The 22,433-nt window shown below is 39.3% G+C and overlaps 1 protein-coding gene across 1 annotated transcript; it reads left to right on the top strand.

Moving 5' to 3' along the window:
* The first annotated feature begins 9,720 nt into the window (after nucleotides 1–9,720).
* On the top strand, nucleotides 9,721–21,859 carry LOC102190477 (chorionic somatomammotropin hormone 2-like). The gene is made up of 5 exons (XM_018044681.1): nucleotides 9,721–9,775; nucleotides 16,625–16,806; nucleotides 18,997–19,104; nucleotides 20,858–21,037; nucleotides 21,668–21,859. The coding sequence occupies exons 1-5, from the start codon at nucleotides 9,721–9,723 to the stop codon at nucleotides 21,857–21,859; spliced, it is 717 nt and encodes a 238-aa protein (XP_017900170.1).
* Nucleotides 21,860–22,433: the final 574 nt, after the last annotated feature.

The following is a 22,433-nucleotide window of genomic DNA, read 5'->3' as shown; positions in this document are numbered from 1 at the left end:
AAAACACACCTTGGGCTTCTGCTTCAGACAAGAAGACATTTATCTCTGTGCCCACTCCTTTGTTTGTTCTGGAAATAAGAAGAGACCTCTAAAGGGACCTTGTATATTTGGCAAGAGGAAGGTGAACTAGTTTAGGGCCTGAAGAATGGAAGAGCAACACAGCAGCACCTAAGAGAAGACAAGCCAGGCCCAGCATTCCTGACCTCCAACCTAGATCAGAAGGCAGCCTGCGTAGGGCTGTTTCTCCCAAGGAACAAATGTGAAGGAACCCCAGGTGGTGGTTTAGTTGCTAGGCTGTGCTTGACTCTTAAGGACCCTGTGGACTGTAACCCACCAAGTTCCTCTGTCCATGGAATTCTCCAGGCAAGAATACAGATTCCCATGTCCTCCTCCAGAGGATCTTCCCAACTCAGGGATTGATCCGGGTCTTCACAAAGCAAGTGGATTCCTTGCTGTCTGAGGCATCAGGAAAGCCCAAGAAACTCAATAATCACATGTATATTTGGAAATAAAAGGATACCAACTGATGTTAATATTTGATAAAGTAGACTTTAGAGCAAAGAAAATATCTAAGATCAAAGGAATACAAGGACTTTACATAAGTGAAAAAGAGTCAATTCAGCAGGAATCCATAATAATCCTAAATATGTATACACCAAATAACATAACCACAACATACATGAAGCAAAAAAGGATACATCATCTGAATACTCATATAAACTTTAATGAGATTGAAACTGTGACATAAAACTTTTGAAAAAGAAATCATCAATCCAAGATAGTTTGACCAGAGAATTCTAATAAATATTTAAAAAGTTAAGATCAATTTGATATAATCTCTTCAAGAAAATGAAAGAGTAGGAAACCATTCCCAACTAATGAGATGGGGCCAATATTGATCTATATCAAAAGCAGAAAAGGCAGTACAAAGAAAAATTCAGACTAACGTCTCTCACAAATTTGCAGTTCAATGTTTTCACTCTCACACATACAAATCAACCAAATGAATTCAACAATGCATAAAAACATCTCTTGATAGTTTCTGGTCCCTTCCTAAGTCTGGTCACATTACTTATATCTTCAAAGGGTTTAAGTGAATCAAGGTTACAGTCAGTTCATTTCAGTCCAGTTCAGTTGCTCAGTCGTAACCTACTCTTTGCAACTGTATGAATCGCAGCATGCCAGGTATCCCCGTCCATCACCATCTCACATCCATCGAGTCGTGATATCATCTAGTCATCTCACCCTCGGCCATCCCCTTCTCCTCCTGCCCCCAATCCCTCCCAGCATCAGAGTCTTTTCCACTGAGTCAACTCTTCTCATGAGGTGGCCATAGTACTGGAGTTTCAGCTTCAGCATCATTCCTTCCAAAGAAATCCCAGGGTTGATCTCCTTCAGAATGGACTGGTTGGATCTCCTTGCAGTCCAAGGGACTCTGTGGAGTCTTCTCCAACATCACAGTTCAAAAGCATCAATTCCTCGGTGCTCAGCCTTCTTCACAGTCCAACTCTCACATCCATTAATGACCACAGGAAAAACCAAAGCCTTGACTAGGCGGACATTAGTCGGCAAAGTAATGTCTCTGCTTTTGAATATACTATCTAGGTAGGTCATAACTTTTCTTCCAAGGAGGAAGCGTCTTTTAATTTCATGGCTGTGGTAACCATCTGCAGTGATTTTGGAGCCCAGAAAAATAAACTCTGACACTGTTTCTACTGTTACCCCATCTATTTCCCATGAAGTGATGGGACCAGATGCCATGATCTTCATCTTCTGAATGTTGAGCTTTAAGCCAACTTTTTCACTCTCCTCTTTCACTTTCATCAAGAGGCTTTTTAGCTCCTCTTCACTTTCTGCCATAAGGGTGGTATCATCTGCATAACTGAGGTTATTGATATTTCTCCCTGCAATCTTGATTCCAGCTTGTGTTTCTTCCAGTCCAGCGTTTCTCATGATGTACTCTGCATATAAGTTACATAAGCAAGGTGACAATATACAGCCTTGACGTTTTCCTTTTCCTATTTGGAACCAGTCTGTTGTTCCATGTGCAGTTCTAACTGTTGCTTCCTTACCTAGTTAGGGTCCCAGTAATAATATTTTGATACCAGAAATACAGTGACAAATGCTCAAGTCTAGGTCAAATCAGAAACTTACCTCTCCCATTAACGTTAATCCTACCCAGGCATGCTAAATGTCTAGCAAAATTAACCACAACTAGAATACATAGCTACTATAGAGAAAGAAAACATAGCTACTATATAGAAATGGTGGGTGTGTCAGATATTCTTTATGTGCCCCTCAGGAACCCTGTTGATTATTTTCTATTATGTTATGAACCTTTGGAGGCTGAGAAGATCAGACTTTATCCCTCTAGCGCTCCTTGCATCTGACTTCTAATTGAGTTTGGCCAGGGGTGGACAAAAGAGATTGGAGAGTCAGTGGAGAAAGAGATCAGTGGATTGATTCTTTCCTCTGGCTCCTTTCTTGCTGGGAAGTGGCCAAGGTTCTCCACTGAAGCCCAAAGCTCTGTTCAGAGGCCCTCGCTTTTAGCTGCAGCTATGTACAAGGCTCTTAGAGACTGCAATATCCATTCTCTTCCTTTGCCTTGTTGGCCAATAAGTGTTCGTGCATCCATGTTCTTGCCTGTCTCAAAGAGTTTTGCTTTTCCTTTTAAGCTATCCTTAGTTCTGATACGGCGTCCAAATCCTTAAATTTCCTTGTATGTTAGTTGCTCAGGCATGTCTGACGTTTTGTGATCCCCATGAACTGTAGCCTACAAGGCTTCTCTGTCCAAAAGTTTCTTTAGACAAGAATGCTAGATTTAAGAATGACTTTGGTCAAACTGTACAAACTTTAAGCTATAAGATGATGAATAATGTCTCAGGATCTTATGTGTAACCTGGTGACTATGGTTTGTAATGTGTTACTGACATTTGTGGGGCTTCCCAGGTGGTGTTAGTGGTAAAGACCCCTCCTGCCAGTGCAGGATGCATAAGAGACATGGGTTGAATCCCTGGGTCAGGAAGATCCCCTGGAGGAGGGCATGGCAATCCACTCTAGTATTCTTTCCTGGAGAATCCCCATGGACAGAGGAGCCTGGCAGGCTATATAGTCCATGGGGTCACAGAGAGCTGGACATGACTGAAGTCAGTTAGCATACATGTAAGAGAGTTAAACTTGAAGGTTCTCACCAAAAACATATTGAAAGGTAAATATGTGTGGTGATATTAATAGATATGTTAATTTAATCAATGAGGAAATCCATTAATCATTTATACCTATTTAAATTATAATGTACACTTTAAATATCTTGCCATTTTATCTAGAAATCACAATTTATGAAACTGAAAAAAGAAGAAAAAACAAGAATTTCAATACTTTTTATATCATATTATAGATATTTCAGCCATTACTCTTAGTATGTAAAAAGGTTTTATTATTCCAGATAATAACCAATGGGATTCACCTGATATTTAGAAAAGGAAGAAACCTTGAAAATTATCTAGAAAATCCTCTCATATTAAGGATGTATAAGGAAATCCAAGAATGATTAAGTCACTTATCAAAACTTATAAAACTTGATGCAAATGTAGCAATAGAAAGCAGGTTTCCTAGGTTTAAGTGAATCTTTACCGAAATACCTGGCCAATGGAAATATCTCCTATGCGCTGCCAAACTTGATTCTTCTATCTTTCACAGATCTGATCATATTCCACCTTGGATTCACTGTCCAGTTTGCATAAGTTTTAAAAGTAAATCGAATTCCCTGAAGATTCAATCCTGGATGGCTCTTCTTCTCACTCTATATTCTCACATGTGGCTAACTCTTTATAAATGCCATTCCTTTTCCCTGGAAGACCCTCTCTCTTTTACCTCATGACTTCCCCAACATCTTTCAGATATCAGTAAAAACCTCTTCCCCAAAGCAGCCGCTCCTGACTCTGACACATTTCCCGTCTCCTTGTTATGTGGACATATGGCATTCTGTGCTTACGTGTCCCAATTGTGGTGGAACATTTAACTTTGAAATTTACCTCTTTCTGTTTTTCTATTAAAATTTAAGTCCTAATTCCCAAAGTCCACATGTGTGCTCTTCACTGCTGTCCATTCTTTGCATCCAGCAGGCCTTCCTTATGTGTTCATTCAATGAAACACTTTCATTCGTGCAGAGTAAAATTCCAATGAATTATTGATGCTGCTCTCACAGCATACAGTGAACTAAAACCATGGAGGACTTCTCTCCCCACCCAAACCCTTATATCCTGGTTATTGGGACATGATTACAGAACTAGAACTGTGGGGCCTTCCCTTGTGGCTCAGCTGGTGAAATATCTGCCTGCAATGTGGGAGGTCTGGGTTTGATCCCTGGGTTGGGACACGGCCCTAGAGAAGGGAAAGGCTGCCCACTCTAGTTTTCTGGCCTGGAGAATTCCGTGGACTCTAGAGTCCATGGGGCCACAAAGATTTAGACATGACTGAGCGACTTTTACTTTCACCAAACTGTGGATGCAATTGTTTTTAATCACTACCTTATTAGATAGAAACCACTAGATTTGCAGTCTGTTATTCCATATACACTAGCCCTGGCAGTTCATGTCCTAAGATAATGTTGTAATCCAGTTACGGACTAAAAGGCTGAATAGGGCACAATTAGAGATAGTGCTCTGAATCTGTTGCTTGAATTTACGATTTGCCATAGGATTCTCAACTTCACTAGAGGAGTTCAATTTCTTAGCTGAGCTCTCTGATGATAACAGATAAAAATACTTTAAAGCAAGCCTACAAATCAAATATTCTTACATTGGACAAAAACACCTAGTCTCTCTTGGAAGGTACAAAAGAAATTTACCTCCTTGATGACTGTTACCTACTTTTCCCAGATGAAAGTACCATCTTCCTCCTTATTGCTTCCTAAATTCATTCTCATAATTTTTATCTCACTAACCACATTCTGATCTATATTATAGTTAATTATATGAAAAACACCAATCCCACTCCTTTAATTCAGTTCCATTGGGTCTACAGAGTTACGACAACTGCCCTGAAGTTACTATTTATTGCATATCAAACATGGCAGAAACTGGCCAGCCATTTGTTCTTTCTCAGGTAAATATTATAATTAAAAGCAAATACCCAGCCACTGGTATTTTGGACAAAATGACAACTGGACAAAACCTTAACTGCTATTCCAGATATAAGTGCCTTTTGTGTTGATTTTTTTCTTTTAGAGAACTTGCATTCTAGATAGCATTCAGGTAAATAGAAACGGGACTGATATGTTAGCTGGGAAAAAAACCACTGTTGCAGGAGACAAAGGCAGGTGAATCATGCATCTTCTCTATAGTCAAGAGCCATTTATTAGGAGCCAGCAGGTCAGACAGTAAAGAGTCCCCCTGCATACAGGTGACCTGGGTTCGATCCCTGGTCAGGAAGATCCATGGAAGAAGGCATGTCAAACCACTCCAGTATTTTTGCTAAGAGAATCCCCAAGGACAGAGGAGCCTGGCGGGCTGCAGGCCAAGGGATCGTCATTCCAAGGGGTTGTAAAGTGTTGGACATGACTGAGCAACTACACACAGCAAACTTCCTACCTTGACATCCTGACATTTAGAAATAGTATCGCTCACTAGTGTCCTTAACTATAACTCTTGCTTTTCAGTGGAAAAGCCTCGAATTGCCAAAGCAATTTTGAGAAAGAAGAATGGAACTGGAGGAATCAACTTGCCTGACTTCAGGCTCTACTACAAAGCCACAGTCATCAAGACAGTATGGTACTGGCACAAAGACAGACATATAGATCAATGGAACAAAATAGAAAGCCCAGAGATAAATCCACACACATATGGACACCTTATCTTTGACAAAGGAGGCAAGAATATACAATGGAGTAAAGACAATCTCTTTAACAAGCGGTGCTGGGAAAACTGGTCAACCACTTGTAAAAGAATGAAACTAGATCACTTTCTAACACCGTACACAAAAATAAACTCAAAATGGATTAAAGATCTAAATGTAAGATCAGAAACTATAAAACTCCTAGAGGAGAACATAGGCAAAACACTCTCAGACATAAATCACAGCAGGATCCTCTATGATCCACCTCCCAGAATTCTGGAAATAAAAGCAAAAATAAACAAATGGGATCTAATTAAAATTAAAAGCTTCTGCACAACAAAGGAAAATATAAGCAAGGTGAAAAGACAGCCTTCTGAATGGGAGAAAATAATAGCAAATGAAGCCACTGACAAACAACTAATCTCAAAAATATACAAACAACTTCTGCAGCTCAATTCCAGAAAAATAAATGACCCAATCAAAAAATGGGCCAAAGAACTAAATAGACATTTCTCCAAAGAAGACATACGGATGGCTAACAAACACATGAAAAGATGCTCAACATCACTCATTATTAGAGAAATGCAAATCAAAACCACAATGAGGTACCACTTCACACCAGTCAGAATGGCTGCGATCCAAAAATCTGGAAGCAATAAATGCTGGAGAGGGTGTGGAGAAATGGGAACCCTCCTACACTGTCAGTGGGAATGCAAACTAGTACAGCCACTATGGAGAACAGTGTGGAGATTCCTTAAAAAATTGCAAATAGAACTACCTATGACCCAGCAATCCCACTGCTGGGCATACACATCGAGGAAACCAGAATTGAAAGAGACACATGTACCCCAATGTTCATCGCAGCACTGTTTATAATAGCCAGGACATGGAAACAACCTAGATGTCCATCAGCAGATGAATGGATAAGAAAGCCGTGGTACATATACACAATGGAGTATTACTCAGCCATTAAAAAGAATTCATTTGAATCAGTTCTGATGAGATGGATGAAACTGGAGCCAATTATACAGAGTGAAGTAAGCCAGAAAGAAAAACACCAATACAGTATACTAACTCATATATATGGAATTTAGGAAGATGGCAATGACGACCCTGTATGCAAGACAGGAAAAAAGACACAGATGTGTATAACGGACTTTTGGACTCAGAGGGAGAGGGAGAGGGTGGGATGATTTAGGAGAATGGGAATTCTAACAGGTATACTATCATGTAAGAATTGAATCGCCAGTCCATGTCTGACGTAGGGTGCAGCATGCTTGGGGCTGGTGCATGGGGATGACCCAGAGAGATGTTGTGGGGAGGGAGGTGGGAGGGGGGTTCATGTTTGGGAACGCATGTAAGAATTAAAGATTTTAAAATTTAAAAAATAAAAAAAAATAAATTAAAAAAAATATGTTATGGGGAGGGAGGTGGGAGGGGGGTTCATGTTTGGGAACTCATGTAAGAATTAAAGATTTTAAAATTAAAAAAAAGAAATTAAAAAAAATAAAATAGAATGAAGCCTCTGGAGAGTAAAGAAAAAAAAAAAAGAGCCTCTTGATGAAAGTGAAAGAGGAGAGTGAAAAAATTGTTTTAAAGCTCAACATTCAGAAAACTAAGATCATGGTATCTGGTCCCATCACTTCATGGCAAATAGAAGGAGAAATAGTGGAAACAGTGACAGACTTTATTTTGGAGGGGCTCCAAAATCACTGCAGATGGTGACTGCAGTCATGAAATTAAAAGATGCTTACTCCTTGGAAGGAAAGTTATGACCAAGATAGACAGCATATTAAAAAACACAAACATTACTTTGCCAACAAAGGTCTGTCTAGTCAAGGCTATGGTTTTTGCAGTGATCATGTATGGATGTGAGAGTTGGCCTGTGAAGAAAGCTAAGTGCCAAAGAATTGATGCTTTTGAACTGTGGTGTTGGAGAAGACTTGAGATCTTGAGAAAGAAGAACAAAGTTTGAGACCATGGTTGCTGATTCCAAATATATTAGAAAGCTATAGTAATCAAAACAGAATGATTTGCTTCTGGCTCAAAACAGACACATAGATCAATAGAGTACAACAATGAAGCCAGAAAGAGATGCACACCCATATATTGTTGGTTAGCTAATGAAAAAGGAGCCAAGACTATCCAGTGGGGAAAGGACAAACTTTTCAAAATGGCCCTGGGAATACTGGAGAGTCCTATGAAAAAATGAAACTGTACCCCTGTCTTTTACCATACAAAAAATCAACTAAAAAGGGATTGAAAAGTTGAACATAAGACTTGAAGTGATTAAACCCCTAGAAGAAGACATCGAGGTAATCTTCTTGCCATCAGTCTTTGCAATGAGGTTTTGGGTTTCACACCAAAAGCAAAGGCAACAACTGCCAAAACAAACAAGTAAAATCCAATCAAACTGCAAAGAAAGGAACATCAAGAAAATCAAATGGCAATTTACAGATTGACAGAAGATATTTCCAAATTACATGTTTGATAAAGGCTTAATATCCAAAAGACATGAGACATACAACTCAAGGGCAAAAAACCCCAAATAATTCAAATTTTTAATGGAGTGTAAGAAAAGTAAGAGTCTCAATAAATCTGAATATTAGACTGTAGATGAGAGACACAGCAAGGCTTTCCTTGTAGAACAGTAAAAGCCTGTGCCTTCCTGGCATTACTTTCTTCATCTCCACTCACTTGTTTGACAATTACAGTTCAATGTGTACGTTCTTCAGTCAATAGCAAACACCCCACAGTGAGCTATAATACGTACTAAGAACAGCCCTACTGGGGAAAAAAATATCCTAATATTTGCATATTTATTAATGAGGCATATCCAAAGGAAGGTAATTTCCAGAGTTTACCATGCCACTGTTTTGTATATTTCATTTCAAAATTGAGCTATCTAGTAAGGAAAATGAGTTAAGAGACCTCAATAACATATAGATAGAAAATCATTTTAAATGGGAGAATTAATGGTTATAATTTGGGAGTAATTTATTACTACTGTTGTAACTGTAGTCCTTTTGGTTCTCTACTGCATCCATTAATAATTTATTATAAATATTACTATCAACACAGGGACTGATGCTGCTGCGGCTGCTGCTGCTGCTGCTAAGTCGATTCAGTCGTGTCTGCCTCTGTGCGACCCCATAGAAGGCAGCCCACCAGGCTCCTCTGTCCCTGGGACTTCTCCAGGCAAGAACACTGGAGTGGGTTGCCATTTCCTTCTCCAATGCATGAAAGTGAAAAGTGAAAGTGAAGTTGCTCAGTTGTGTCTGACCCTCAGGGACCTCAAGGACTGTAGCCTACCAGGCTCCTGCACCCATGGGATTTTCCAGGTAAGACTGGATTTCCATTGCCTACTAAAGTAATAGTGAATAGAGAAAGACATAGAATATATTAGGCAAGAAGTGAAAGTATGGGAAGCCAGAAATGCTAGTGAAAGTCAGTATTGCCTTGAGAGGAAGGAAGGTTCTCAAATTTTCTTGAAAGAAGATTGAGCCAGATGTGAGAAATTAGCCTAATTTGTAAAGCAGAAACTCTACCAGAAGAAATTTAAGTTCGTAAAAACATTACGATGCTAAAACCCAAAATGTAAACAGAGCATAGGGTAGGGTTGTGTATATAGACATTCAAAATTCTCCAATGTTTAGTGCATCAGGCTCTGAAGGACCACCCTCACTGAGGTCTTTATTGCTCAACCTACAGGTACCAGCATGGAGAAAGAGCACTAATCCGCAGGCAGTAGAACCCTACTTTTATGGCCTCATGGCTTTCCTTAAGAAGCATCCCATGCAGCAGATTTCCTCCATCCCATCCCATCAGGCTGACTCTCCACGGTCAACAGGAGTCCTCACCCCCTGGAATCATTCTGCAATCCCCATGTCTCCAGCTCCCAGCTTCCGTGGACACCTGTGGACTTACAACCCTGTCCGAGGTATGAAAGGCTGCAGCATGGCTTGTCTATGTGGTTCTCACTTAATTCAGACTGTCCCAGATTAGTGAGTTCACTCCCCAACTGCTTCAAATATCTCCCCCGTCCCAGTGGACGGCCATGGATGCGGGGATCTCTCCCCTGCGCTTCAGCTCCATCATCCCCGGGTGCAGGCTGGTTCCACTTGCTCTCCTCCTTCTTTCCCCCTCCTCATTGTCCATTCTTTCCATTGCCTTGACAAGTTCTATATGGATCCGGATATTCCTTCTCAGTAATCAGGGAGTCCTGCCAGTATTCACTTGGTCTTCTGTAAGAACTGCTGCATCTTTAGACGTTCTTGATGCATCCGTGGAGAGAGGTGTACCCCATTTCCACCTACCCCTCCATCATCTTGTCCACCCCATTTGTGCTTGTAGTAGAAATGAGTTTCCCTTTCTATTAAGTAACAATGCCAGCACCACAGATGTTTAAATTTGCTTTATGAGGAGAACACAGGTAAGTTCCACTCTCTTCAGGTCAGTAGGACATTCAGTTGTGTCCCTCTCTGTGTGACCCTAGGGACTGCAGCACGCCAGGCTTCCCTGTACATCCCCGACTCCCAGAGCTTGTTCAATCTCATGATTAGATCATGAAGCTCAAACTTAGATCCTCACCTTATTAATTTTTTATACAGGAAAATATGTAACCTTTAAAAATCTCTCCCTATTTGTCCTACCTTCCAGGCTTTGGCAATCATTTTTCTACTCTGACTTCCTTTTTTTTTTTTTGAAACTCCTTATAGTTGACATCATATGGCATTTGTCTTTCTCTGACTTAGTTTACTTAGTGTAATGCCCTCCAGTTTCATCCATGTTGCCACAAATGGAAGGATTTCTTTCTAATCTAATGGCTAAATAATATTTACCTATATATGTCACGTCACATTGTTTTAATCCAGTCACCTTTTGAAAGATACTCAGGTTGTGCCTGTACCAAGGTACTGTAAATAATGCTGCAATGAACATGGGAATACAGATCTCTCTTTGAGACAATGATTTCATTTCCTTTGACTACATATCCAGAAGTGGGATAATGGATCACATAAACGTTCTCTTTTAAATTTCTTGAATAACCTCCACAGTGTGTTTCCATGGGAGTTTCACCAGTATACATACCTCTCAACAGTGCATAAGCACTCCTTTTTCTCTTCATCCTCAATAACATTTGTCATTTCTTCCATTTTTGGTACTAGACATTCAAACAGGTAAATGGTGATATCTCTTGTGTTTTGATCTGCATTTCCTGTGATTATCAGTGATGCTGAGCATCTTGTCATATACCTTTTGATTGTCTATATGGCTTATTTGTGGGAAAATGTCTATCCTTTAAAGATGTAGCATACATTATGTTTACTATATTCCAATATATGAAACTCAGTTGCCTAGCTGTATATCAACAACAAACTATCAGAAAGTGGAAGAAAGGAAACAATTCCATTTACTATTGCATCACAAAAAGATAAAACACTTAGAAATAAACTTAGGAAGGTGTTGAAAGATTTTATGCGAAACCTTTAAGACATTGATAAGAGAAATTTTAAAAGAGTTAAAAATATGTAAAGCTAGGTTTTCAATTCAATGTGTTTCCTGAGGTAGGATTTGTGTTACTATAAACTTCCCTCTTGGAACTGCTTTTGTTGCATCCTCTAGGTTTTAGATCATCATGTTTTCATTGTTCTTTGTTTCTAGGAATGTTTTGATTTCCCTTATTTCTATAGTAATCTGTTCATGATTTGGAAATGTGTTGTTTAATCAACATGTGTTTGTGTTCTTTATCGTTTTTTTTTTTCTATAATCGATATCTAGTATGATAGTACTCTTGCCTGGAAAATCCCTTGGATGGAGGAGCCTGGTAGGCTGCAGTCCATGGGGTTCCCAAGAGTTGAACACAATTGAGCGACTTCACTTTCAGTTTTCACTTTCATGCATTGGAGAAGGAAATGGCAACCCACTCCAGTGTTCTTGCCTGGAGAATCCCAGGGACAGAGGAGCCTGGTGGGCTGCCGCTTATGGGGCTGCACAAAGTCGGACAAGACTGAAGCGACTTAGCAGCAGCAGCAGCAGTATCATAGTGTTGTGGTCAGATAAAAATTTGATATAATTTCAATTTCCTTAAATGTACTGAGGTTTGATTTGTGACCCAAGATGAGGAGAATGTTCCGTGTGCACTTGAGAAAAGAGTGTATTCTTCTGCATTTGAATGGAATGTGCTAAAGATATCAATCAGGCCTGTTTGCTCTAATATTTCCTTTTGGGCTTATGTTTCTTTCTTAACTTTCTGGTTTGTTGATCTGTCCATTGGCATAGGTGTGGTGTTAACATGCCCTACTATTATTGTGTTACTGTTACTTTCTCCTTTTTGTCAGTTAGTATTTACCATATGTATTGAGGTACTCTTATGTAGTGTGCAAAAATAGTTAAAATTTTTGTGCCTTTTTCTTGGACTGATCCCGTGATCATTTGGCAGTGTCCTTCTTAATCTCTTATAATAGTTTTGTTTTTAAGGTCTATTTTTTCTGATACGAGAATTGCCAATCCGGCAATCTTTTGATTTCCATTTGCATGAAACATCTTTTTCCATCCTCTCACTTTCGGTCTGTATGTGTCTATAGGACTGAAGTGGATGTCTTGTAGACAGTATATATATGGCTCTTGTTTGTGTATCCATTCAGCCAGTCTGTGTCTTTTGGTGAGAATTGAAGAAGATAATAGCAAAAAAGACAACTGATAAAGGATTACTTACCAAAATACAAGCATCTCAAACAACTCAGTCATCAAAATCAAAGGCAAAAACTGCAAAAATAAACTAGTGAGACCACATCAAACTCAAAACTTTCTGCATAGTAAAAGAAGCCATCCATAAAATGAAATGACAACCTATGGAATGAAAAAAAATATATTTGCAAATCACATATTTGGTAAGGGCTTCATATCCAAGTATATATAAGAGACTCATGCAACTCAGTTTTGAAAGAAATCAAATAACCCAAATTATTAAATAAGCAGAGGAAGAGTAAGTGTTTTGAAAAATCTGAAGAGTAGACTGTAGATGAGACACACTGTAAGTTTTTCCTTCCAGAACAGAAGCCTGTGTCTTCCTGGCATTGCTTTCTTTATCTCCAACACCTGTTTGGTGATTGGAGTTCACTAGCTATCACTAGTGAATAGCTATCACTCCACAGTGAGCTATATGTGCTCAGAATAGCCTTATTAACTATAACAAACTAATAATTACATACTTAATCTTGTGGCATCTAAAATCCAAGGTGATTTTCAGAATTTTCTACCCCATTGTTTTCTATATTCTATTTCAAAATGGAAACACCTAGTATGGAAAAATAAGTATGGGACCTCAGTAATACATGGATAGGAAGTCAATTAAAACTGGGAGCATTACTGGATTATATTTGGGGGAATGTATTATTACTAATACTATTACAATTTTATTCCCCTTAATTCTCTGCTATACTAGTGGATATTTACTTAAAATAGTAATACCAAAAGAGAGGCACATAGTCTCAAGTCACAGTAGATTGAGAAAGACAAAGCTTATGAGGCAGGATGTGAAATCACAGAAAATTATCAACAATATCAAAACAAGGGGAAGTACTGACTAGAAAAAGCAGAGTTCTCTAATTTTTTGGAGACAACACAAGCAAGCAAGATGTGAGCCAACCAGCTTAAACTGTGTATCAGAAACCACACCAGAAGGAAAATGAAGTTCATAAAAATATGCTGATGCTAAACACCAAAATCCAGACAGTAAGAGAATAGGGTAGGGTTTATGTAGATGCTGAAAATTACTCAGAGAGGTAGACATGGAAGCAAGTACACGAATGAGTGTCAGAAAGATCAAAGCAGAAAAGGGTCTGAAAAATAAATCGTAAAGGGACTTGGTAGTCTGATCAAAAGAATAAGAGAATCAAATGAGAAAACCAAAATATAAAGACCTGTACACCTGAGAATGCTCAAGAGAAAAAATTTCGGCCTTAGTGAGCAGCAAACAGAAGCCTCCAGCATCTGGAACAAACACCCTGGGCAGGACTCATGACTGCGCTTCTGGAAACAGGCTCAGTTTCAAAGTTTGGACACTATACCACCTAAAAGCGAACACAGACAAGGATTTTAGCTTGCTATGGCACTGAATCAAGACAGTAGTGTTTGTTAGTTTACTTTTCTCATTCAACTATAACGTTAATCAATGATAATTGACACCATCAGTTTCTAGTCAGATCCCTTTTAGTCACACAATGGATATGTGAACCTGTTATATGATCCCTAATAACAGTTTTTATAATTGAATTTATTGATGGTTAATTGAAAGGGACTTGCTTTACAATACTGTACTGCTTTCAGCCAAACATCAGCATGAATCAGCCATAGGTATGCCTATGTCCCCTGCTCTTGAACCTCCTTGCCACCTTCCTTCCCATCCCAACCCTCGAAGCTGTTACAGAAAAACATGGAAGGCTTCACAAATTTGTGTGTCATCCTTGGGCAGGGGCCATGCTAATCTTCTCAGTATTATTCCAATTTTTAAATATATGTGCTATCAAGGCAAACACATGAATAAGAATGGGCAGAATGTCATGAAAACATGTGTAATATCACATAAGAAATGAATCGCCAGTCCAGGTTCGATACAGGATCCTTAGGCTGGTGCACTGGGATGACCCGGAGGGATGGTATGGGGAGGGAGGTGGGAGGGAGGTTCAGGATGGGGAATATGTGTACACCCGCGGCAGATTCATGGTGATACGTGGCAGAACCAATACAACATTGTAAAGTAATTAGCCTCCAATTAAATAAATTTAAATTAAAAATAAATATTTGAGATAAAATATTAAAACAACAATTTAACAGAAAAAATAAAATAGTCATCTACCAATACATGATCAATTACATTAGGAATTAGGGTATTCTGCTATATTTACTGCCTCTTATAAAATCTCATTTATAAGGTCCGAAGTTTCATGAAGGAATTAAGCATATATTTATGCATAGCACATGGATACCTGCACACAAATACGTTTATGTTATATAAGCTATTATTCTCCTTGCCTGTCACAATAAGCTTTTAATTGATGAGAGAGATAGTCCCAAATTTCTCCAACTTATAAGCCTCCTTTTTGAGAACCACTTCTTTTATTTTCATCATCTAATTTTAAATAAGCATTTTATTCTTAGTTACCATGCCCCTTTAAAATAACTAAAAAAAGAGAAAACTTAGTAAATGCTGATATCTTATCCTTCATTAATTTATCACTCTTCTGGTAAATTGGGAAAAGAATGATGATCAGATCTCATTCAGGAGGATAAAATCTCTATTTTATCAGTTCTCTTGTCCAAACTCAGTTCTTGCTCACTTCAGTCTTAAATTCTGCTTACTTACAAAGGACAGACAGGAAAAGGAATATTAAAATCATGCTAGCAAGAGTCTATGATTTTATGCTTCTGCTGGCCAAAGGTAGGGCCAGGAATAATTTCTGAAATATTACAATACATCACGGAAGCATGAAGGTCTAGTTCTACTGTCAAAGAAGAGATGCTTAGAGGTGGTTCAAAACCTAAGCTCCGTGGGTTGTCAGGATGTACTCCCGACCAGACAGGTAAATTTTGTCCCTAAATAGTCAAAGTCAGGAAGAGACAGGCCTTGTTTTCAGAGCCAATGACGTTGTCTTGGGTGTTGACCAGGTAATATTCTTGTATTACCATTTGGAGATTTATTTGCTATTTTCTCAAAGAAACAAACATAACGAGAGGATTAAAGATGCATAAAGGTAGAAGAGCTGTCAAGGTGCCTAGAAGAAAGGCTAGCCAGGAGAACCAGGCCCCCACACTGATGACTGTCACAGACTGTAACAGTGAGTGTTTTATAGACAGAGCAGAACAAGTGGATAAAACCAGTGTTCTCAGATCACTGCTGTTTCGCAGTCAAAGACAAAATATTTTTCTCTTTAAGCAGAGTCATCACAGCTCCTGCTGTGGTCCTGGTTACACACATGCAGACCGAGGGCCACTGGCATCTGTGATGTGACATCAGGAAGTGAACAGATGAGTAGTATTGGTGCCCAGTCACCTGCATCTGCTAATAATGGGAACTGGGTAAAATTACTTGCCCTCTCCAAGTCATCACATCTTCATTAACATAACTTGATGATCATAGTGAAGATTAAGGTTATCTCAGAGGGTTCCTGTGAAGCACAAATTTTAAGATGTTTTCAAGCTTTTGGGAAAGTATCAACGACATGCATGGGGTTACAAAGGTGAGTGAGCAGATCCAAGGTACAGTATCCTTTTTCTCTTAGTATTCTCTCTGTACTCAATAATAGTGATCAATCAGTCTCGTGTTTACTCTTACCCCAATGTGATGGTATACCACAGATAAACTGGACTTTTCTTGTCATTTCAGTGTCTAAAATTCAAGCATTAGTAGATGTAGAGTAAAAAAAAAATTCAAACTCCTAGAGGGCCTCTTGGCTCAGAGTCTGGAGAGTCCCAACATTAAACTGTCTTAAAAGAATGACCCAAACACTCTGGCTCAGATTTAGTTCCAAATGTTTGCAGAGCACAGAAGTACTTCTGGGAGCAATTCAAAAATACAGGGAGTAACCTACTTATCCAACTGTCTATCTGTGCAAATACGATCATCCATCTAAATTTACACAGAAGGCGCTCCTTTCCCACCCCAGCTTCTACAGCAACAAGTCCCGCTCACAGCAAAGGGAAAGAGAAGGCTTTCTTCCACAGGATGGATTGGATAACCTTAGGTGACTAGATCATCTCAGAATGGCTCATGGTTTTATTTAAACAGGGTCCTGCCTTCTGCTGCTGCTGGTCATGTCAAATCTGCTCCTGTGCCAAGGCAACCCATGCCCCTCCTGCGGGCCTAACGTGTTTGCCACCTCCCTGAGATCCCGTACAGACTTGTTTATCGAAGTTGCCTGGCTGTCCCATGACTTCCATAACCGTTCCACAATAATGTTCCAGGAGTTTGTAAGTACTATGTTGGTGTACATTACTTGCTCATTCGTGTTCGACACTTGCGACCCCGTGGACTGTAGCCTGCCAGGCTCCCAGAAGGAAACTTCCCCTAAGTGATGGGGCTAGACTATCCTTTAAACAAGAAGCCTGCAAAAGCACACTCTCTCGGTCAAAGAAGCCATCAGTTCGTAAGATGTGGAAATCGAAGAAAGGATCGGTTTTGTGAAATCTCAAAGTTTCCTAAGAAGTGCAATAAATTGTTCAGTTTCCTTTCATTCATTTTCTTTTTAAATAAGCAAAATAAATGATTTTGTATTTGTCAGGTAGGAATGCCATAAAAGAATACAATAGACTCTGAGAAATAAACAATAGAAATTTATTTCCTCACAGTCTGGGGGCTAGAAGTCCAAGATCAGGGTGCCAGCAAGGTGAGGTTCTGGTAAGGACTCTTTCTTCCCAGGCTGGCTTCTCCGTGAGTCCTCACAAAGGGTGGGGGGTGGGGAAGAGAGATAGAGGAAAAGACACAGAGACACAGAGAGAATTCTCTGGTGTTTCACTTCATGAAGACACTAAACCTATTGGATGAGTGTTCCACCCTAAGAGCTCATTTACCATTAGTGGGCTTCACTGGTGGCTCAGATGGTAAAGAATCTGCCTGCAATGTGAGAGACTTGGGTTCTATCCCTGGGTCTGGAAGATTCCCTGGAGAAGGAAATGGCAAGCCACTCCAGTATTCTTGCCTGAGAAATGCCATGGACAGAGGAATCTGGTGGGTTATAGACCATGGGATCCCAAAAAGTCAGAATCCTTTTAGAAACACAGTATTTCGGCAGTTAGGGCTCTAACAGATAAATTTGAAGAATACACATTCAGTCCACAATACTACTTGACACAAAGCACTTTTAGACAGGTCTGGGGAAAGGAAGCATATTGATTTTCTGGTCCTTCAAGGTCTCCGTGGGCTTTCTTCTCCAGGCTCAGAGTAATAGCCAATAAATGAGAACTGCTCTGCAGTGAGAAGGCAATGGCAACCCACTCCAGTACTCTTGCCTGGAAAATCGCATGGATCGAGGAGCCTGGTAGGCTACAGTATAAGTGGTCCCTAAGAGTCGGACATGACTGAGCGACTTCATTTTCGCTTTTCACTTTCATGCATTTGAGAAGGAAATAGCAACCCACTCTAGTGTTCTTGCCTGGAGAATGTCAGGGACGGGGGAGCCTGGTGGGCTGCCGTCTATGGAGTCGCACAGAGTTGGACACAACTGAAGCGACTTAGCAGCAGCAGCAGCTCTGCAGTGAACTGGGTGGATGGAACATTTTAAGCAAAGCTGAATCCTGCTCATAAAAACGAATACTTGTAGTTCTTTTAAAGCTACAAATTATTGTTTTAAGATTTGCAGTGAATAGGTTTCCAGCTACAATAGAAGGGGTGTTTACAATTGGAAACAATTATTCTCTTTCTGAGGAAGGTATTTGGAAGTTTTATGTTAATTCTTTTAGGTCAATCAGGGAGCACACATAGGGCAGACAGCTAATAAAAGGCGGAATAAAAGGCGGTGCTAAAGGTTTCTATTAAATTCACGCAGTTCTTTTTACTCACTAGATATCCTTTCATCCTCCATTTTGACTGTCCTTTCTTTTTTTCCAACTCTTCCAGGTAAACAAGAGATTAAATGGTTAAATATAGGTGCATGGATGCATTCTAAGTCATTTCAGTTGTGTCCATTCTTTGCAATCCTACTGACTGTAGCCCAACAGGCTCCTCTGTCCAAAGGACTGGCCAAGTAAGAATACTGGAGTATGCTGCTGTACCCTCTTGCAAGGGATGCTCCTCACCTAGGGATCAAACCTGAGTCTTCTTATATCTCCTGCATTGGCAGGAATATTCTTTACCACTACCGTCCCCTGGGAAGCACCAAATATTGGTACATACATACTAGATTTGGTTCAAATAGTAAAAAAAAAAAAAAAAAAAAAAAAGATAATAAAACAGAGAAGGGAAAAAGTTAAATTTAGAAAAGTTGTATCTAAAATCATTTTTATAGAGACAATGTATAGAAAAGGAGAAAAAGAATGACTTTCCATATTTGTGATGACCCACCACTAAAAAAAATTCACGTCTATCAAAAATGCTAATGTTCTGTTAATGGGTTCATCTAATGAATGCCCAACAACACTAACTAATTGCCTGATCACTTTCAGGATGAAAAATATGCCCAGGGCAAACTGTACCATATCAATGCCGCCAACAGCTGCCAAACCAATGCCTTCGATTTTCCTGAAGAAAGAGATAAAGCCCACCAGCTGAGCGTGAGTCATTCACCTAGGTTTTTCACCGTTTCAGATGAGACACTACGTAGATTACCAGACGTCAGATCATTAGACGTTATGGTAACTGTACATGCAGAAAAAGGTGGAGGAACCATAAGCAACTGAAGAGAAATTATATTATGCAGTTCATGAAGCAGGAGCAAAATCAAGGGATGACTAAAGATTTGTAGTAGCAAGATTGATAACAGATCTATAAATTGTCCATGCAGACAACTTTAGTTCAACCAATGCATTAGACACAGGATTGCAGCTATTATTCTGGATAGAAACAGGAAATGTATGGGAACTTCCATGTGTAAAATATAAGATTGCAAAATTCATGAATATAAAGAAACATACCCCAGTATGAGTCCTCCCTGTTACTAGTGACTCCTACTTCGGAATCCTATACTGCACCACCCGAGCCCTCACATCTGCCTTTCAAGGCTCTCCTCATCCTGCTTGCACTTCTCTGATATGTCCTTAATTTGTCATTCTCAATGACTCCTCTGTCACCTTTTATTCTTAATTTGTACGTCTCCCCCACAATGGCCTATCAAACATTGCTTTGCTTCTCATGGCTGCAAAAATTGCCTCTGATCTGAGGACCACACAGTTTACATATCAAGACTCAATCATTCATTGCAGCTCCAAATTTTCACAGTTATAATCTCTCCTTCTGATTTCCTGAATTATTGTTCCTCCTAACGTAATTTAAAATATTTTCACATGCATCCCCCCTTAAAATACTATCTTCTCTCTCTACAACCTTCTTAATGATACCAGCATTGTTTTCCTCTGTCAAGCTCACTAATAATGAGGGTGATCAAGTAAAGGAAAAAAGACAAAGAGGAAGAAGAGGGGGGGATTGTTCAATAAGCTTAAATTTAAAGTTTATTGAGAGTTACTACATGGCCTCACATTTTACTAAGCACTTTATGTGCATTACTATATTTAATCCTATTCAGTTTTCTGTTCTTTACCAGTAAGACAGTTCATGGCTGTAAAGAAATCAAGCATATTAACTAGAGATCTTCAGCCCCCGGGATTGTCAGGCTCAATTCTGCTAGTAGTACTGAACTAGGGGGGGAAAACCCTCCATTGTGAATCCCACTGATGCTGTTACTAAAGACAATGCTGTGCCATTTTCTGCCCGGAAACATGTCAACAAAACAGACTCCTCTGAGTCAGCAGGGAGCTGGTGTTGGGATCAGCTGAGGAGAGAAGCCTGTTTAGGAATGCCATGTCTTCTTCCTTGTCTCTTTGTTGTGATATCATAAAACAATTACCGATCAAAAATCAATATGAAGGACTCATCTGATTCTTTAATACAAATGAATCACTGGGTGACAATGACGTGGGCACAGGTGGAATCCCTCTTTCCTGGGTCAGGCACTGCAGGCACGTACTGACTTGCTATAAATACTTAGATTCTCTCACGCAAATATACAAACACAGAAGAACTCACTGAGTGGTGGTAGAATTTCAGAGGAAATTGAAAAATCTTCATGTTATATAGAACTCATCAGAAGAATTAGTTTCTAAAATAACCTAGATTTTTATATTTCAGCAAACTGTGAACGAACAGCTAATTTTTTATACTTTTGCAACATTTACTGCCTTCAAAAATCTTTGCATGCACATAGGAATAACCAAAAGTTGTTTAGGTTAGCTGCTCTGAGCAACGATCTCATGTTACCAAAACCAATGAATTATGATTATTTTAATGAGACTGTTTCTTATGGTTGCTTAGAATGAAAGCATTACTAAGTGGGCACTCGTGCTACTGTACTCCTGGAATAATCCTCTGTATCATCTAGTCACGGAGCTGCAGAGGACGAAAGAATTGCCAGAGACTTTCGTATCAAACACCGAGGACATTGAGGACATGTCAGAGAGACTTCAAAAATTCTTAGAGAGTCATTTCAAGAAGGTGAGCATCCTGCAGAGGGTTTTCTTGCTTTGTTCATGAATGAAAGAGGTGACCTCTGTAATGCATAAGGAGTTTGGAAATATCTCATTTTATAAGAAAAAGATTCATGACTTCTATATGCTAGACTGCTACTACATAAAGCAGGAGCCTAGTCATTCATAGTGATATACTCTACTGTAAAGGAATCAGAATTTCACTGCAATTTTTGACATGTGCAGCCTTCCCTGCATTGCACACAATTCCACCAAAAGCTTGCTTCTTCCTGGGCACAGGTGGTTGAAATATTTTCAAGAGTAATAGCACTAGAGAATTGAATTTCCAAGATCAGCATTTTTCTTTAAAGTAACCCAGGACGTATGCTATTGAAGTCCCACTTTTCTTCTTCCTCCGTTCTCCTCAAATCAAAGGATGAGAGGGGGAAGGAAGAAAAGAGAAATTTAAAACTAAACTGGAGTTAGTATCTACTTTTCAGATTTCTAATAGTTTTCTCATAAGCTGGCTCCAAAATCCATATAGAGAGAGTTTTATATTCATATGTCTCCCCCAAATCTTTATTTGATAATTAGAAGAACAAAAGATAAGCAAATACTAGTAAAACACATAAGAAGTCATTATCATTTGGATATTTAGATTATTGCTCCAGCCCTGAAGATGATTCGCGATGATCCCATTGTCTGGTCAGATATCCCATACGTGAAGTCCAGCGAAGAAGAATACCGTCATTCTGAATTTTATAACCTGTTCCACTGCCTGCGCAGGGATTCATATAAAGTTGACATGTACTTCAAGATCCTGGCGTGCCGAGCCCTCAAAACGTGCTAAATCCACAGCCATCCCATCCAGCTCTGAGGTGGTCATAATGATCTATCCCATAGCAAGCTTCTTTGAAATTTACAGCTTTTTAATGCAAGCTCTGTGAAATGGGTCTCTTGTTAAAAAAATAAACACAGACTCTGTAGAGATGTCAAAATCTAAGAGGGCAATTTCTTAACATTTCTTATCTTCCTTTAAGAGTAAATCAAAAGAAAATCCACCCCTACAACTGAGAGAATGAAGCGCCTATTACAAGTAGTCACAAATAGCAGATCCTGGCATTACAAAGAAGACCATTAAGAGATTATGTAAAAGTCACAGCCAATTATTCTGGGTCAAGTTATTAGAATCAAAGAATTAGACAGTTCTTCATGGTTCTGGTCATGCTACCAAGAAGACTGAATTCTCAGGATTCCTTATGAAAGCCAGCCACAAACTGTCAGCCAACTATCCCAGTGTTACACCAGACAAGATAAGTGCTTTGCACTTTTGTGTAAATAGCATAAGGTTTACTGAACTGTCTAAACATTGTTAGGGTACTGTCTTAGTCCTTCTGGGTTGTTATAACAAAATATCACAGGGT

This window comes from Capra hircus, unplaced genomic scaffold (genome assembly GCF_001704415.2).
Source record: "Capra hircus breed San Clemente unplaced genomic scaffold, ASM170441v1, whole genome shotgun sequence".
NCBI classification, from domain to species: domain Eukaryota; kingdom Metazoa; phylum Chordata; class Mammalia; order Artiodactyla; family Bovidae; genus Capra; species Capra hircus.
The sequence above is the reverse complement of the archived record's forward strand: the minus strand, read 5'-3'. Positions and strand labels throughout refer to the sequence as shown.

Excerpts from the sequence above, each read along its gene's own strand:
- LOC102190477 (XM_018044681.1), top strand. The coding sequence starts at position 9,721 with ATGTCTCCAGCTCCCAGCTTCCGTGGACACCTGTGGACTTACAACCCT. Across the intron at positions 9,776-16,624 it reads GACTTACAACCCTGTCCGAG|GGTCCTGCCTTCTGCTGCTG; the intron begins GTATGAAAGGCT and ends TTATTTAAACAG. Across the intron at positions 21,038-21,667 it reads TAGAGAGTCATTTCAAGAAG|ATTATTGCTCCAGCCCTGAA; the intron begins GTGAGCATCCTG and ends TTGGATATTTAG.